The 17,251-nt window shown below is 42.6% G+C and overlaps 1 protein-coding gene across 1 annotated transcript in view; it reads left to right on the top strand.

The window, feature by feature from the left end:
- Positions 1–16,534, top strand: part of LOC118374386 (plexin-A2-like) — a 321,358-nt gene extending 304,824 nt beyond the window's left edge. Inside the window, exons 29-30 of the mRNA XM_052484209.1 lie at positions 7,605–7,755; positions 11,862–16,534. Of these exons, the coding sequence (XP_052340169.1) occupies positions 7,605–7,755; positions 11,862–11,957 (247 nt within the window). The 3' untranslated portion in view covers positions 11,958–16,534. The remainder of the gene's footprint in view (positions 1–7,604; positions 7,756–11,861) is intronic.
- Positions 16,535–17,251: the final 717 nt, after the last annotated feature.

The raw sequence follows: 17,251 nt of genomic DNA, 5'->3' as shown, positions 1-17,251 counted from the left end.
TTTCTAAATTCTCTCCCTCGTGAGGAAGGAGGATAATACAAGTTCACAGAAGTAACAAGTAAAGGTAGACCTATCGCTTAGTTATAGTGGTTTTTACTAATATCAATTTTGTTTATGAATTATTAAGTGATCGAATTTCTGAAATTTCTGAAAAATGTATGCTACTGATACAATGGGAAATCATAGTAGTCACAAACCACAATTGGGTTCACAAGTTAGGAAAGCACAGTATAGTACAGTATAGTACAGTACAGTATAGTACAGCACAGTATAGTACAGTATAGTACAGTATAGTACAGCACAGTATAGTACAGTATAGTATAGTACAGCACAGTATAATACAGCGCAGTATAGTACAGTACAGTATAGTACAGCACAGTATAGTACAGTACAGTATAGTACAGCACAGCACAGTATAGTACAGTACAGTATAGTACAGCACAGTATAGTACAGTACAGTATAGTACAGCACAGTATAGTACAGTACACAGTATAGTACAGTATAGTATAGTACAGCACAGTATAGTACAGTACAGTATAGTACAGTATAGTACAGTATAGTACAGTATAGTATAGTATAGTACAGTACAGTATAGTACAGCACAGTATAGTACAGTATAGTATAGTACAGAGGTACAGTATAGTACAGTATAGTACAGCACAGTATAATACAGCGCAGAATAGTACAGTACAGTATAGTACAGCACAGTATAGTACAGTATAGTATAGTACAGCACAGTATAGTACAGCACAGTATAGTGCACAGTACAGTATAGTACAGTGCAGTATAGTACAGTATAGTACAGTATAGTACAGTATAGTACAGCACAGTATAGTACAGTATAGTATAGTACACAGCAGCACAGTATAGTACAGTACAGTATAGTACAGTACAGTATAGTACAGCACAGTATAGTACAGTATAGTATAGTACAGCACAGTATAATACAGCGCAGTATAGTACAGTACAGTATAGTACAGCACAGTATAGTACAGTACAGTATAGTACAGCACAGCACAGTATAGTACAGTACAGTATAATACAGCACAGTATAGTACAGTACAGTATAGTACAGCACAGTATAGTACAGTATAGTATAGTACAGCAAAATATAGTACAGTATAGTATAGTACAGCACAGTATAATACAGTGCAGTATAGTACAGTACAGTATAGTACAGCACAGCACAGTGGAGGACAGTATAGTACACCATAGTATAGTACAGCACAGTATAGTACAGTACAGTATAGTACAGCACAGTATAGTACAGTACAGTATAGTACGGCACAGTATAGTACAGCACAGTGGAGGACAGTACGGTATAGTACAGCACAGTATAGTACAGCACAGTAAAGTACAGCACAGTGGAGTGCAGTATGGTACAGTACAGTGGAGTACAGTACAGTATAGTACAGTATAGTGCAGCACAGTGAGTACAGTACCGTGGAGTACAGTACAGTATAGTACAGTATAGTACAGCACAGTGGAGTACAGTACAGTACAGTATAGTATAGTACAGTATAGTACAGCACAGTGGAGTACAGTACAGTGGAGTACAGTACAGTGGAGTATAGTACAGTACAGTATAGTACAGCACAGTATAGTACAGCACAGTATAGTACAGCACAGTATAGTACAGCACAGTGGAGTACAGCACAGTGGAGTACAGTACAGTATGTGGAGTACAGTATAGTACAGTGGAGTACAGCACAGTAGTAGTACAGCACAGTGGAGTACAGCACAGTGGAGTACAGTACAGTGGAGTACAGCACATTTGGACACAGTACAGTACAGCACAGTGGAGTACAGCACAGTATAGTACAGCACAGTATAGTACAGTATAGTACAGCACAGTGGAGTATAGTACAGTATAGTATAGCACAGCGGATAGTACAGCACAGTGGAGTACAGCACAGTGGAGTACAGTACAGTGTATAGTACAGTACAGTATAGTACACAGTATAGTACAGCACAGTATAGTACAGCAGAGTGGAGTACAGCATAGTATAGCACAGCGGAGTACAGCACAGCGGAGTACAGCACAGTGGAGTACAGTACAGTGGAGTACAGTACAGTGGAGTACAGTACAGTGGAGTATAGTACAGTACAGTATAGTACAGTACAGTATAGTACAGCACAGTATAGTACAGCACAGTATAGTACAGCACAGTGGAGTACAGTACAGTGGAGTACAGTACAGTATGGTACAGCACAGTGGAGTACAGTATAGTACAGCACAGTGGAGTACAGCACAGTGGAGTACAGCACAGTGGAGTACAGCACAGTGGAGTATAGTACAGTGGAGTACAGCACATTGGAGTACAGTACAGTACAGCACAGTGGAGTACAGTGGAGTACAGCACAGTACAGCACAGTATAGTACAGCACAGTATAGTACAGCACAGTGGATACAGTACAGTACAGTGGAGTATAGTACAGTATAGTACAGTACAGTATAGTATAGTACACAGCACAGTGGAGTACAGTATAGTATAGTACAGCACAGTACAGTATAGTATAGTACAGTATAGTACAGCACAGTGGAGTACAGTACAGTGGTATAGTATAGTATAGTACAGTATAGTACAGCGCAGTGGAGTACAGTACAGTGGTGGAGGACAGTACAGTACAGTGGTATAGTACAGTACAGTATAGTACAGTATAGTACAGCAGTGGAGTACAGTAGGACAGTACAGTACAGTACAGTATAGTACAGCACAGTGGAGTACAGTACAGTGTACAGCACAGTGGAGTGCAGTATAGTAGTACAGTATAGTACAGCACAGTACAGGAGTACAGTACAGTATAGTGCAGCACAGTATAGTACAGTATAGTATTGTACAGTATATTACACACAGTGGAGTAGTGTAGTACAGCACAGCTGGAGTACAGCACAGTGGAGTACAGCACAGTGGAGTACAGCAGTGGAGTACAGTGGGAGTATAGTACAGTACAGTGGTACAGTATAGTACAGCACAGTATAGTACAGCACAGTATAGTACAGTATAGTACAGCACAGTGGAGTACAGTACAGTGGTATAGTACAGCGCAGTGGACAGTACAGTATAGTACAGTACAGTGCAGCACAGTATAGTACAGTATAGTACAGTACAGTATAGTACAGCACAGTATACAGCACAGTGGAGTACAGCACAGTGGAGTACAGTACAGTGGAGTACAGTACAGTGGAGTATAGTACAGTATAGTACAGCACAGTATAGTACAGCACAGTATAGTACAGTATAGTACAGCACAGTGGAGTAGCACAGTGGAGTACAGTACAGTATGGTACAGCACAGTGGAGTACAGTATAGTACAGCACAGTGGAGTACAGCACAGTGGAGTACAGCACAGTGGAGTACAGCACAGTGGAGTACAGTACAGTGGAGTACAGCGGAGTACAGTGGAGTGGAGTACAGTACAGTATAGTACAGCACAGTGGAGGACAGCACAGTACAGCACAGTACAGTATAGTACAGCACAGCACAGCGGAGTACAGTACAGTGGAGTACAGTACAGCACAGTGGAGTACAGTATAGTACAGTATAGTACAGCGTGGAGTACAGTGGAGTACAGTACAGTATAGCACAGTACAGTACAGAGCACAGTGGACAGTACAGCACAGTATAGTACAGTACAGTATAGTACAGCACAGTATAGTACAGCACAGTATAGTACAGCACAGTGGAGTATAGTACAGTATAGTACAGCACAGCACAGCGGAGTACAGCACAGTGGAGTACAGTGGAGTACAGTACAGTGGAGTAGTACAGTATAGTACAGTATAGTACAGCACAGTATAGTACAGTACAGTATAGTATAGTATAGCACAGCGCAGTGGAGTACAGTGGAGTATAGTACAGTAGTAGTATACAGTATAGTACAGCACAGTATAGTACAGCACAGTATAGTACAGTACAGTATAGTACAGCACAGTGGGTAGTACAGTATAGTACAGCACAGTGGAGTACAGCACAGTGGAGTACAGCACAGTGGAGTACAGTACAGTGGAGTACAGCACATTGGAGTACAGTACAGTACAGCACAGTGGAGTACAGTGGAGTACAGCACAGTACAGCACAGTATAGTACAGTACAGTATAGTATAGTACAGTATAGTACAGCACAGTGGAGTACAGTACAGTATAGTATAGTACAGTGGAGTATAGTATAGTACAGCACAGCGGAGTACACCACAGCACAGTGGAGTACAGTATAGTATAGTACAGTATAGTACAGCGCAGTGGAGTACAGTACAGTATAGCACCGTGGAGGACAGTACAGTACAGTATAGTACAGCACAGCACAGCGGAGTACAGTACAGTATAGTACAGCACAGTGGAGTACAGTATAGTACAGTATAGTACAGCGCAGTGGAGTACAGTACAGTATAGCACAGTGGAGGACAGTACAGTATAGTACAGTACAGTATAGTACAGCACAGCACAGTGTAGTACAGTACAGTATAGTACAGCACAGTGGAGTGCAGTATAGTATAGTACAGTATAGTACAGTATAGTACAGCGCAGTGGAGTACAGTACAGTATAGTACAGTACAGTATAGTGCAGCACAGTATAGTATTGTACAGTATATTACAGCACAGTGGAGTAGTGTAGTACAGCACAGTGGAGTACAGTATAGTACAGTATAGTACAGCGCAGTGGAGTACAGTACAGTACAGTATAGTACAGTACAGCATAGTACAGCACAGTATAGGCACAGTGGACAGTGGAGCACAGTGGAGTACAGTATAGTACAGTATGGAGTACAGTACAGTATATAGTACAGCACAGTGGAGTACAGTAGTATTGTACAGTATAGTGGAGGGTGGAGTACAGCACAGTGGAGTACATACAGTGGAGTACAGTACAGTGGAGTACAGTACAGTGGAGTATAGTACAGTACAGTATAGTACAGTACAGTATAGTACAGCACAGTATAGTACAGCACAGTATAGTACAGCACAGTGGAGTACAGTACAGTGGAGTACACAGTGGACAGTGGAGTACAGTATAGTACAGCACAGTACAGTATGGAGTACAGCACAGTGGAGTATTACAGCACAGTGGAGTACAGCACACAGTGGAGGACAGTACAGTATAGTACAGTACAGTGGTATTACAGCACAGTGGAGTAGTATAGTACAGTATAGTACACAGTGGAGGACAGTCAGTATAGTATAGTACAGTATAGTACAGCACAGTGGAGTATAGTAGTAGTGTATAGTGGTGGAGTACAGCACAGTGGAGGACAGTACAGTATAGTACAGCACAGTGGCACAGTACAGCACAGTACAGTACAGTATAGTACAGCACAGTGAAGTACAGCACAGTGGTGGAGGGTATAGCACAGTGGAGGACAGTACAGTATAGTACAGCACAGTGGAGTACAGTACAGTATAGTACAGTGGAGTGCAGTATAGTATAGTACAGCACAGTACAGTCAGTATAGTATAGTACAGTACAGCACAGTGGTGGAGTACAGTACAGTATAGCACCGTGGAGGACAGTACAGTATAGTACAGCAGCACAGCAGTGGAGTACAGTACAGTATAGTACAGCACAGTGGAGTACAGTATAGTACAGTATAGTACAGTATAGTACAGCGCAGTGGAGTACAGTACAGTATAGCACAGTGGAGGACAGTACAGTACAGTACAGTATAGTACAGCACAGCACAGTGGAGTACAGTACAGTATAGTACAGCACAGTGGAGTGCAGTAGTATAGTACAGTATAGTACAGTAGTAGTGGAGTATACAGTACAGCACAGTGGAGGACAGCACAGTGGAGTATAGCAGTACAGTGGAGGACAGTACAGTTTAGTATAGTACAGTGGTGGAGGGCACAGTGGAGGACAGTACAGTATAGTACAGTACAGTATATTACAGCACAGTGGAGTATAGCACAGTGGAGGACAGTACAGTATAGTACAGCACAGTGGAGGACAGTACAGTATAGTACAGCACAGTGGAGTACAGCACAGTGGAGTACAGCACAGTGGAGGACAGTACAGTATAGTACAGCACAGTGAAGTACAGCACAGTGGTGGAGGGCACAGTGGAGGACAGTACAGTATAGTACAGTACAGTATATTACAGCACAGTGGAGTATAGCACAGTGGAGGACAGTACAGTATAGTACAGTACAGTGGAGTACAGTACAGTATAGTACAGCACAGTGGAGTACAGTATAGTATAGTACAGTATAGTACAGTATAGTACAGCAAAGTGGAGTACAGTACAGTATAGCACAGTGGAGGACAGTACAGTATTATACAGTACAGTGGAGTACAGTACAGTATAGTACAGTACAGTTTAGTATAGCACAGTGGAAGACAGCACAGTGGAAGACAGCACAGTGGAAGACAGTACAGTGGAGTACAGCACAGTGGAGTACAGTATAGTACAGCACAGTGGAGAACAGCACAGTGGAGGACGGTACAGTATAGTACAGCACAGTGGAATACAGTACAGTATAGTACAGCACAGTGGAGGCACAGTGATGGAGGGCACAGTGGGGACAGTACAGTATAGTATAGTAGTAGTACAGTATAGTACAGCACAGTATACAGTACAGTATAGTACAGCACAGTGGAGTATAGCACAGTGGACAGTACAGTATAGTACAGTACAGGAGTACAGTACAGTATAGTACAGTATATAGTACAGTATAGGACAGTACAATGGACAGCACAGAGTACAGTACAGTACAGTATAGTACAGCACAGTATAGTACAGCACAGTACAGTATAGTACAGCACAGTGGATAGTACAGCATAGTACAGTACAGTATAGTACAGCACAGTGGAGTGTAGTACAGTATAGGACAGTACAGTGGAGTACAGTACAGTGTAGTACAGTACAGTATAGTACAACACAGTATCACAGTATAGGACAGCACAGTATAATACAGTATAGTACAGCACAGTATAGTACAGCACAGTATAGTACAACACAGTATAGTACAGTATAGGACAGTACAGTATAGTACAGCACAGTATAGTACAGCATAGTACAGCACAGTATAGTACAGCACAGTATAGTACCGTATAGGACAGCACAGTATAGTACAGTATAGCACAGCACAGTATAGTACAGTATAGGACAGCACAGTATAGTACAGCACAGTATAGTACAGTATAGGACAGCACAGTATAGTACAGTATAGTACAGCACAGTATAGTACAGTATAGTACAGCACAGTATAGTACAGTATAGGACAGCACAGTATAGTACAGTATAGGACAGTTCTTACAGTAAATGTGTTTTTGTAAAAGTGCAAATAGTTCAAATGTGTCCTTGTGCATAGACTTTTGTATTTGTTGAACTTTGAAATTAAAGGTTTTTGTTTGGCATATATTTTAAGTCTGAGCACAATGCTGTTACCGTAGAATTGCCCACATACAATTCTATATCCTTGTTTTATTACCGCTCATACAAACGGTTTTGGTCCTGGATACACTTGCATTATATTAAGAATTATATATGTACTAGTAAAATGTGACTAATATGTAGAAAATGAGGCTCAGCTTTCCAGGAAAGCATTGTGGTATAGAATATGTGCTTGTTGATAGTGAGTGTCGCTCCCTGTATGTGCCTCCAGGTACTATGCCGACATTAACCGTCTGCCAGCCATCAGTGACCAGGACATGAATGCTTACCTGGCAGAGCAGGCCAGGCTCCACTCCACAGAGTTTAACATGCTCAGTGCTCTCAACGAGATCTACTCCTATGTCTCCAAATACAGTGAGGAGGTGAGTCCTGACACACACATATAGACACACACACACACACACACACACACACACACACACACACACACACACACACACACACACACACACACACACACACACACACACACTGCAAGGATGGACATTCTAATAGGCTAGTCTACAATCCTATTAACCCACCTATTCACTCAAGGCTAGTTAAAGGTCATTCTTAACTAATTTAGAGTGTTTCTAGAACTTTCAGAAAGGCCAAGTTTCTCTGATGTGATGCTATTATTAAAAATAACCATACTCCCCACTCTACCACATCACATAACCCATCCTAAGTGCCATATGTCCCGGGCCAGTGAGAGCTGTAGCAGACCTGGCTGTGGGTGTATGATATGTGGAGGAGCGACAGGAACAGCAACTGTACAAGCAGCTCAGCATGCCGCCCCGTCCCCTGAGTGGTGTGAAGGAACACAGCCATGTTCTCTCCCTCTCTCTGTGGCTCTCTGGAGCAGAATCAAGATGTGGCAGACCATTTGTCTCAGATCACAGGGAGAGTGAAGAGGGGGGTTGAGGGAAAGAGAGGGGAGAGTTAGAGAGACAGACAGAGAATGAGGGAGGGCAACGTGAGAAAGAAAGGGAGGAGAGAGAGAAAGAGAGAGAAAGATTTAGGAGGAGAGAGAGAATGATTAGGGGAGGAGGAGAGAGAGAGAAAGTGAGAGAAGGATGGAATAGTGCGACAAAGAAGAGACGGAGAGAGGCGAAACAATGTGGAGAAAGAGAAGGAGAGAAGACAGAAAGAGAGAGGGGAGAGAGAGAAGGAGAGAGAGGGGAGAGAGAGGAGAGAGAAAGAGAAAGGTTTCTGTAATGGAGACGTTCCGGCTTTAATGTCAGCAGCTCCTCTGGGAGCCATTAGTCTGACCTTTATATTAGACCACATTCACAAGAATTAGGAGCCCACTCTCTCTTCTCTCTCACTTTCTTTTATTTTTATCTTTCTCTCTTCCACTCTCTCTTCTATCTCCTCTTTCCTCCCTGCCCTAAGAGCTTGAAGCTGCTGTAGCTAGAACTAGGGCTCACTTTAACTCTCTCTTTAAACCTCTCATAGACCACCTCTTTAACTCTCTCTCTTTAAACCTCTCATAGACCACCTATTTAACTCTCTCTCTGTAAACCTCTCATAGACCACCTCTTTAACTCTCTCTTTTAACCTCTCATAGACCACCTCTTTAACTCTCTCTCTTTAAACCTCTCATAGACCACCTCTTTAACTCTCTCTCTGTAAACCTCTCATAGACCACCTCTTTAACTCTCTCACTTTTAACCTCATAGACCACCTCTTTAACTCTCTCTCTTTAAACCTCTCATAGACCACCTCTTTAACTCTCTATTTTAATCTCTCATTGACTACCTCTTTAACTCTCTCTCTTTTAACCTCTCATAGACCACCTCTTTAACTCTCTCTCTCTTTTATTCTCTCATTGACCACCTCTTTAACTCTCTCTCTCTTGTATCCTGTCATAGACCACCTCTTTAACTCTCTCTCTTTCTTAAACCTCTCATAGACCACCTCACACACACACACACACACACACACACACACACACACACACACACACACACACACACACACACACACACACACACACACACACACACACACACACACACACACACACACACCCTCTCTCTGTGTCTCCTCTCCCTGTCTCCTGAGTGCTTATGCCCTTATCTGTAGCTGTCGGGGTTGTTTGTTCCTTGCCTGACTCCTTGTACGGCCCCTCTATGAACGGGCTAGAGCAATACTAAATGGATTAGGGAGATGGTAGACAGAGGGCGGGAGCTGCACCTGCATACAGCACAGCAGATTAATAACAGAGTGGTATGAGGAGGAGAGGCTCCGCTGGGCTCTGTTCTGCCAGCCTCGAAGAGCACTTAGGCAGCTGAGAGCGAGACAACAGGCAGGGAGTCTACTATGGAACAGATTGCTGGAGCTATGTACAGACTGCCAACAGACCCTAAGAGAAACTAGTCTTCATTAATGTCTCCACAGTGTGTTTAGCACAATGCATACAATGCTTAGTTATGGCAACACGGTTTATTCCTGGGAGGCATATCAGCCCTTATTCTTGATCAATGAACCACTGTTCACATAGAATACATTTCTGTCATATAGAAAAAAGAGAGATTTGCTGTATTAGCATCGATCCATACCTTGGATCGATGTCACTGTGTGGCATGTGGCCCATACCTGTGATCTTATTGGGTAGTATATTTCCTGTTTGATACAAGCACATGAAAAATCCCCGCCAGCCACCGCGATGTCACGCTGATGTACATACAGCATGTCATGACTGTGTGACACTGCAGACAGCAGAGAGGAGACCCTGTCAGATTCCCCTTTGAACAAGACTTGAGAAATGCCTCATTTATGGAGAGAGAAAAGCATAAGATGAAACCGAGAAAGGGCATTACACAAGTTGGATTCATTGGTTTTGTGTTACCATCTCCAACAGAGACAATGTTATATTCATTAAATAAAAAGCACACATGATCCCACCCATCCAGCAGACAGTGAAGTCTGGACCTTTTGCGTGCTGACTGGCACAGACCAGAGTCATAAACCCAGCAAAAAAAGAAACGTCCCTTTCAAAGATAATTCGTAAAAATCACAGACTCTAGGCAATTAAGGTCAGAGTTATGAAAACTTAGTAAAGAGGCCTTTCTACTGATTCTGAAAAACACCAAAAGAAAGATGCCCATGGTCCCTGCTCATCTGCGTGAACATGAGGACTGCAGATGTGGCCAGGGCAATAAATTGCAATGTCCGTACTGTGAGACGCCTAAGACAGCGCTACAAGGGGACAGGACGAACAGCGGATCGTCCTCACAGTGGCATACCACGTGTAACAACATCTGCACAGGATAGGTACATCCGAACATCACACCTGTGGGACAGGAACAGGATGGCAACAACAACTGCCCGAGTTACACCAGGAACACACAATCCCTCCATCAGTGCTCAGACTGTCCTCAATAGGCTGAGAGAGGCTGGGGCTTGTAGGCCTGTTGTAAGGCAGGTCCTCACCAGACATCACCGGCAACAACATCGCCTATTGGCACAAACCCACCGTCACTGGACCAGACAGGACTGGCAAAAAAGTGCTCCTCACTGACGAGTCACGGTTTTGTCTCACCAGGTGTGATGGTTGGATTCGCATTTATCGTTGAAGGAACTTTTATGATTTTATGGTTGGTTACACCGAGGCCTGTACTCTGGAGTAGGATCGATTTGGAGGTGGAGGGTCCGTCGTGGTCTGGGGCGGTGTGTCACAGCATCATCGGATTGAGCTTGTTGTCATTGCAGGCTATCTCAACGCTGTGCATTACAGGGAAGACAACCTCCTCCCTCATGTACCCTTCCTGCAGGCTCATCCTGACTTGACCCTCCAGCATGACAATGCCATCAGCCATACTGCTCGATCTGTGCGTGATTTCCTGCAAGACAGGAATGTCAGTGTTCTGTCGTGGCCAACGATTGGAGAGTGGAGGGTGAGGGCTAGGGCCATTCCCCCCAGAGATGTCTGGGAACTTGTAGGTGCCTTGGTGGAAGAGTGGGGTAACATCTCACAACAAGAACTGGCAAATCTGGTGAAGTCCATGAGGGGGAGATGCACTGCAGTTTTTCATGCAGCTGGTGGCCACACCAGATACTGACTGTTACTTTTGATTTTGACCCCCCTTTGTTCATTATTCAATTTCTGTTAGTCACATGTCTGTGGAACTTGTTCAGAATTTGTCTCAGTTGTTTAATCTTGTTATATTCATACAAATATTTACACATGAAAGTTTGCTGAAAATAAACACAGTTGACAGTGAGAGGACATTTATTGTTTTGCTGAGTGAATACTTTATTAATGTCATTCCTTACCATTCAGTCAACATTGGCTATGTTATACAGATGTAATTGAGCATTACATCAGCATACCCACCAGCAATTGTCTATATGTTCTATATGACATTTTCTTGCAGACTATTTGCATATGAAGGGTCTTTGCAATTGAAGGAGTTCCTGCATGTGGCTTCTGTGTTAGAGTGACACTAAATCATGTTGTTGTCCTGTCTCTAACCCCTCCCAGATCACCATGGCCCTGGAGCAGGACGAGCAGGCTAAGAAACAACGTCTGGCCTACAAGGTGGAGCAGCTCATCTCAGCCATGTCCCTGGAGAGCTGAGACAGACCACGGGATTAGACGACTGAACCGGCCCGGGATGTCCATCAGCCACCCAACAAACAGTCCCGATACTCACCGTGTGATGGACACCGAACCACCACGGACCTGGGACATTTTTACATCCTCAAACAAAAAGTTTTGTTTTTATCTTATTTTCCTCTCGTGCCATATTGCCACCACCTGGCTAAAAGACGCCATAGTCTCGGGAAACATGGATGGTCATGATGATGATGTAAGGTGGGACGACCACACCACACACCTCCATAAAGGCTACATGGCATATTTCTTTCCAAAGGATATTATTTTTGTGTTGTGTGTGTATAGCCCTGAAGGAGAGGTTTGTTGAGAGACAGAACAAACAGAGGGGAGATCTTATAGTCAGATACACTCTCTGTCTGCTCAACTCACAACAGAGACACTGAAAGAAGAAGGAGAAGAGAGATGGAGGATAAAGACTTCTCATGTTTGATTCCAGAGATATTGTTCCTGAGTTTTGCTTCCAAATGTTTATTTTTGTATGTGTACATTTTGATTTTATTGGTTGCAGTTGAGCCATCTTCCTCTTGATACATACATGGACATTGTTGTACTGTACAAAGTCAAAGGTTGTGTTATAACACATGTTATAGGGTGGTGTAGCCATCAGAAAGACATGGTGCTATGTCATGTCTTGTCCTGCTCTCTGTTCTCCTCAGACAGTATTACCATTCCTTATCAACATGATACTCGAGACCAAGTGGACAGAACACAGCTCTGACTGTAACCCATCAGCCCTGTACAGAAACCAACCAAATGCGTCCTCATCGCACGAGAGCGAACGGAACTCAGAACAGACGACCTCTGGAGGGGTCAAAGTTCAACCAGCATGCTTATCAACCCCAAACCCCTTTACCCTGTGTGATAAGAGAAAATACACAGAGTATGTTGGGTATAAGAACAAAACAACAACCAGCACCAAACTGGTTTGTATAAGACCCTCCTCAGCAGTAACGTCATCTGTATGTACTGTAGGTTCTGTTTCATACATGTCAATGTATGTGAATGTACAAAAGCAGATGTAGGTTTTTCTTTTTCCTTTGGGATTGTTTTCTAAACAAAATGGAGTTAGTTGAACAGAACTCTATAATGTCTAAATAGATGGCTAACTGAACATGTACTGAAAACTCATCCGTCCTAGTCCTTTGCCCCACTCACAATGTTTCACTTGTTACCAAATCTCTATCTCGATCATAGGAGGGTGTGTACTATGCCGTCTGTATTGTAGGCGTCTTTGCCGTGGCTACGCTGCCCTTAACGTACAAATACCATAATATACTGGAGACTAGATTCTAGAGGCCTGCCAAGATGGGGACTGAGGCCGTTCGGCCGGTGGCAGCGATAGTGAAAATACTCCGTAATATAACCATTGTTTGTATCGCTTTTGGGGATCAGATCAAGTGTGTGTGTAAAACTTGCATGCATCGTATCACATGTCAGAAGAAGTGTTTTCAAGGTCTATCTTTGTTTTTTAAGTGCCAATGGATCAGGATAGCTGGAGATGGCCAGCAGCTAAATGTTAGCAGACGTTAGTTTTCTACCCAACCAGTACACCAACAACAATGTCTTTCTAAAAGATAATAAGAAGAAGCCTGTGTGGGTCTAGTTTGAGTAAGTGTCATTTAAAAATGATTCAGTGATGTGTCCAAATGGATGAATGATTTACAGAGGGAGCCACAGCCGCGCCCTCAAACTGAAGTAGAGTCTGTAGAGAGGTGCTCATGTAACTGGAAGCTTGTGAACAGGCAGCAGGTACGAAGGAAGGTACTGTAGTAGGCTCAGGAGAGACACAACTCCGTATAATAGTTACTAGTAGTAGTTAAGAAGAAATATCTCAACTGCAAGCATGGACAAAAGAGGATATAAATGTCAGACATAATGCATGTTACATTACCAGGTAGATCTTTGGTAAGATTGGATTGTCCTGTACCAAACTTAACCCATTCATGAAAGGATATATAGACTGACTTCCAGTGAGGAATAAAAGGGAACCTTACATGTACCTGTCATAGCTGGACGACCACATACTGTAGATTCACTCTGCTGGATTAGTGACCACCACCATTCTGTTTCTCCAGACTGATGTTTGCTCATTGTTTACATCAAGTACTTGAAACTTGGTAGTATTAAAGGTGTACAGTATAATTACATTATTTATGGATGGAGAAAATATAACACCAATGTTGATGGATGAAAGGTGCTTATTATTTTCTCTGCTGCCTTAGAACTCCAAATGAACCAACCATAAAACCATGAAGTCGCTCTGGATAAGAGCGTCTGCTAAATGACTTAAATGTAAATGTAAATGTAATGAAAGTTCTCCTGATTCTTCTTCACCACTTCAACATTAATCTACAGCCTCTGGTGGCTCCATTTTGTTGAATTTGACACTGTCCTTTTGACAAGGTACCTGGGCTGCCACGGTGTGAAGAAGTGAAAAGGTCCTGGTTCTGTACAGGAAGGTGGGCGGTGATTCAGTCATCTCACCAGAGCTGTTTGAAGAGTAGAGCTCAGTCAGAAATTAGAGAGAGAAACAACTTCATTTTTGTTCTACTTTTTCTCCCATCGCTGCATCTCCCGTACGGACTCGGGAGAGTCACCGGTCGAGAGCCATGCATCCTCCGAAACACAATCCGGCCAAGCCGCACTGCTTCTTGACACACTGCTCGGATAACCTGGAAGCCAATCACACCAATGTGTCGAAGAAAACACCGTACAACCGGCGACCATATCAGCATGCACTGCGCCCGGGCCGCCACAAGAGTTGCTAGTGCGCGATGGGACAAGGACATCCTGGCCAGCCAAACCCTCCCCTAACCCGGACGACGCTGGGCCATTTGTGTGCACCCTCATGGGTGTCCCGGACGTGGCCGGCTGCGACACAGCCCGGGATGCAGTGCCTTAGACCGCTGCGCCACTCGGGAGGCCCTGAGAAACCCCTTAAGCTCTGGTTTCCTGCTTTGAAGCGCTTTGATCGGAGTGTAGTTGTGTGATCAGGAGAAAACACATCAACACTGGTAAAGAGAAATGCAGTGAGACCACATGATTGGCATGGTATTAATATCTCCAGCCAAGGGGGGTGGATGGATATAGGGAGAGGGGGGGGGGCTCTGTTGGCCCTCTGGTAAGCAGTAACTACTCCTGCTCAACACAAATACTGTGTCTATAGGTGCACTGTGAATATAGACACAGACACTCATGCTCAAATGTACCTTGTATATTGTTATGCTATATTCTCCAGAGTAGTAACAGATTAAAGGCCCAAGGCAGACATTTTTATCTCAATATCAAATCATTTCTGGGTAATAATTAAGTACCTTACTGTGATTGAAAACAATCAAAATGGTCAAAAACAAAACAAAATAGCTTCTCAGCAAGAGCAATTTCTCAAGCAAAACTCCATCCCACCAAAACAGGCTGAAATTACAGGCGGTCTTTTCAAACAGCTCTTACACTTAAAGGGTATTATCATATTTTTCACAATTTAACAGTATTATTCCACCTCATGTTTTTGACTGCACTGGGCCTTTAAAGGAAAAAGTGGGATTTGACTTGAACAAAGTTTGCTTTTCTCTTAAGGGATCTTTATTTAATGTTCTGTTTTTGATTTGTCTTTATTTTCATGAACTACCATTCATTGTTTATGCTTCACTGTTCTTAAAATGATAAATCTAACCTTGTCTTTTGGTCAGCATGCCATAACACCAATAGAAAATACATTTCACACATCGTATTATTCCTTATCAAGTCTTAACTCACATCTGTCTGCGTCTGACGTTTTGTGAAAGAGATTTTAATTGTTTTTTTTCATACTTTACACTTTTGTATTTCTTGGGAGATGATGACATTCAATAATAAATTAAAAGGTGAATTTTGTATAATTACGTTTGTTTGACATTCTGCAGTGCAGAATTGAATTTCACAGCCAGTTAATGGTCTCTGAGACGTGTTGCAGTTGATACACTTTGGCGATAGAATATTATTAAACGGCGACTTCATTCCCACTACAGAAGACATGAGACCTAATTGAAGACGATTGTGTACCCTTCTGCTCTTGGCGCTGTAGGTGATGTAGTGATGGGTTTACTGGTATGTTTCATTACTCTCAGAAAAACAATAATTATTCACCTTTTTTCTTTTCTCATGTCAGTCGGAGGAATTGAACATCAGATTAGTAATATTCTCTTCATGTCAAAAAGATCACGGAAAATGAAATGAATATCCTTCTTCCATTCTAAACACAACACAATGTAGACAACCCTTTGTAGACACTGGAGTTCTGTAATATAATCAATACAAATGATGACAATGATCATAATAATGGCTGTCCTTGTTGTTTTATAAAAGTGTTGTGAAAATTGTAAGAAGGTTAAAAGTATTTAAAGAAATTGTTCTTGTGTTTTTTTTATTTGCTTTGGTTTTGTTATGATAATATATTATTGTGTACCTATTGTAAATATGAAACACACCTATTTTGCAAGCCAAGGATTCACTTTGTACTGTTGTTATATATAAATAAACTTTGCTGGTTAAAAAACACATAGAGCTGAAATAAACTGCCTTGTCTGATTGACACGAGAAGAAACAAACTGCCTCTGAGAATCAGACTAGGAGAATCCTGGGCAAGCATATTGCATGGAATAGCTACAGTACGAAAGATACAGGCAGTCAGAAGTGGGAGATATTAGGTCTGGGAATTGCCAGGGACCTCACAATACGATATTATCATGATATATAGGTGGCGATACGATATGTATTGTGATTCTCATGATTCTATATGTGTTGGCCCAGTACATCACTGGGACAAGCTTCCTGCCATTCAGGACCTATATACTAGGCGGTGTCAGAGGAAGGCCCAAAAAAATGTCAAAGACTCCAGTCACCCAAGTCATAGAGTGTTCTCTCTGCTACCGCACAGCAAGCGGTACCGGAACACCAAGTCTAGGTCCAGGAACCCCCCCCCCTTCTTTGTTTTTACACTGCTGCTACTCACTGTCTATTATACAGTGGGGAGAAGAAGTATTTGATATGCTGACGATTTTGCAGGTTTTCCTACTTACAAAGCATGTAGAGGTCTGTAATTTTTATCATGGGTACACTTCAATTGTGAGAGACGGAATCTAAAACAAATATCCAGAAAATCACATTGCATGATTTTAAAGTAATTAATTAGCATTTTATTGCATGACATAAGTATTTGATACATCAGAAAAGCAGAACTTAATATTTGGTACAGGAACCTCTGTTTGCAATTACAG

This window comes from Oncorhynchus keta, chromosome 28 (genome assembly GCF_023373465.1).
Source record: "Oncorhynchus keta strain PuntledgeMale-10-30-2019 chromosome 28, Oket_V2, whole genome shotgun sequence".
Classification (NCBI taxonomy): domain Eukaryota; kingdom Metazoa; phylum Chordata; class Actinopteri; order Salmoniformes; family Salmonidae; genus Oncorhynchus; species Oncorhynchus keta.
Note: the sequence above shows the minus strand (reverse complement) of the source record. Positions and strands in the feature narration are given on the sequence as shown.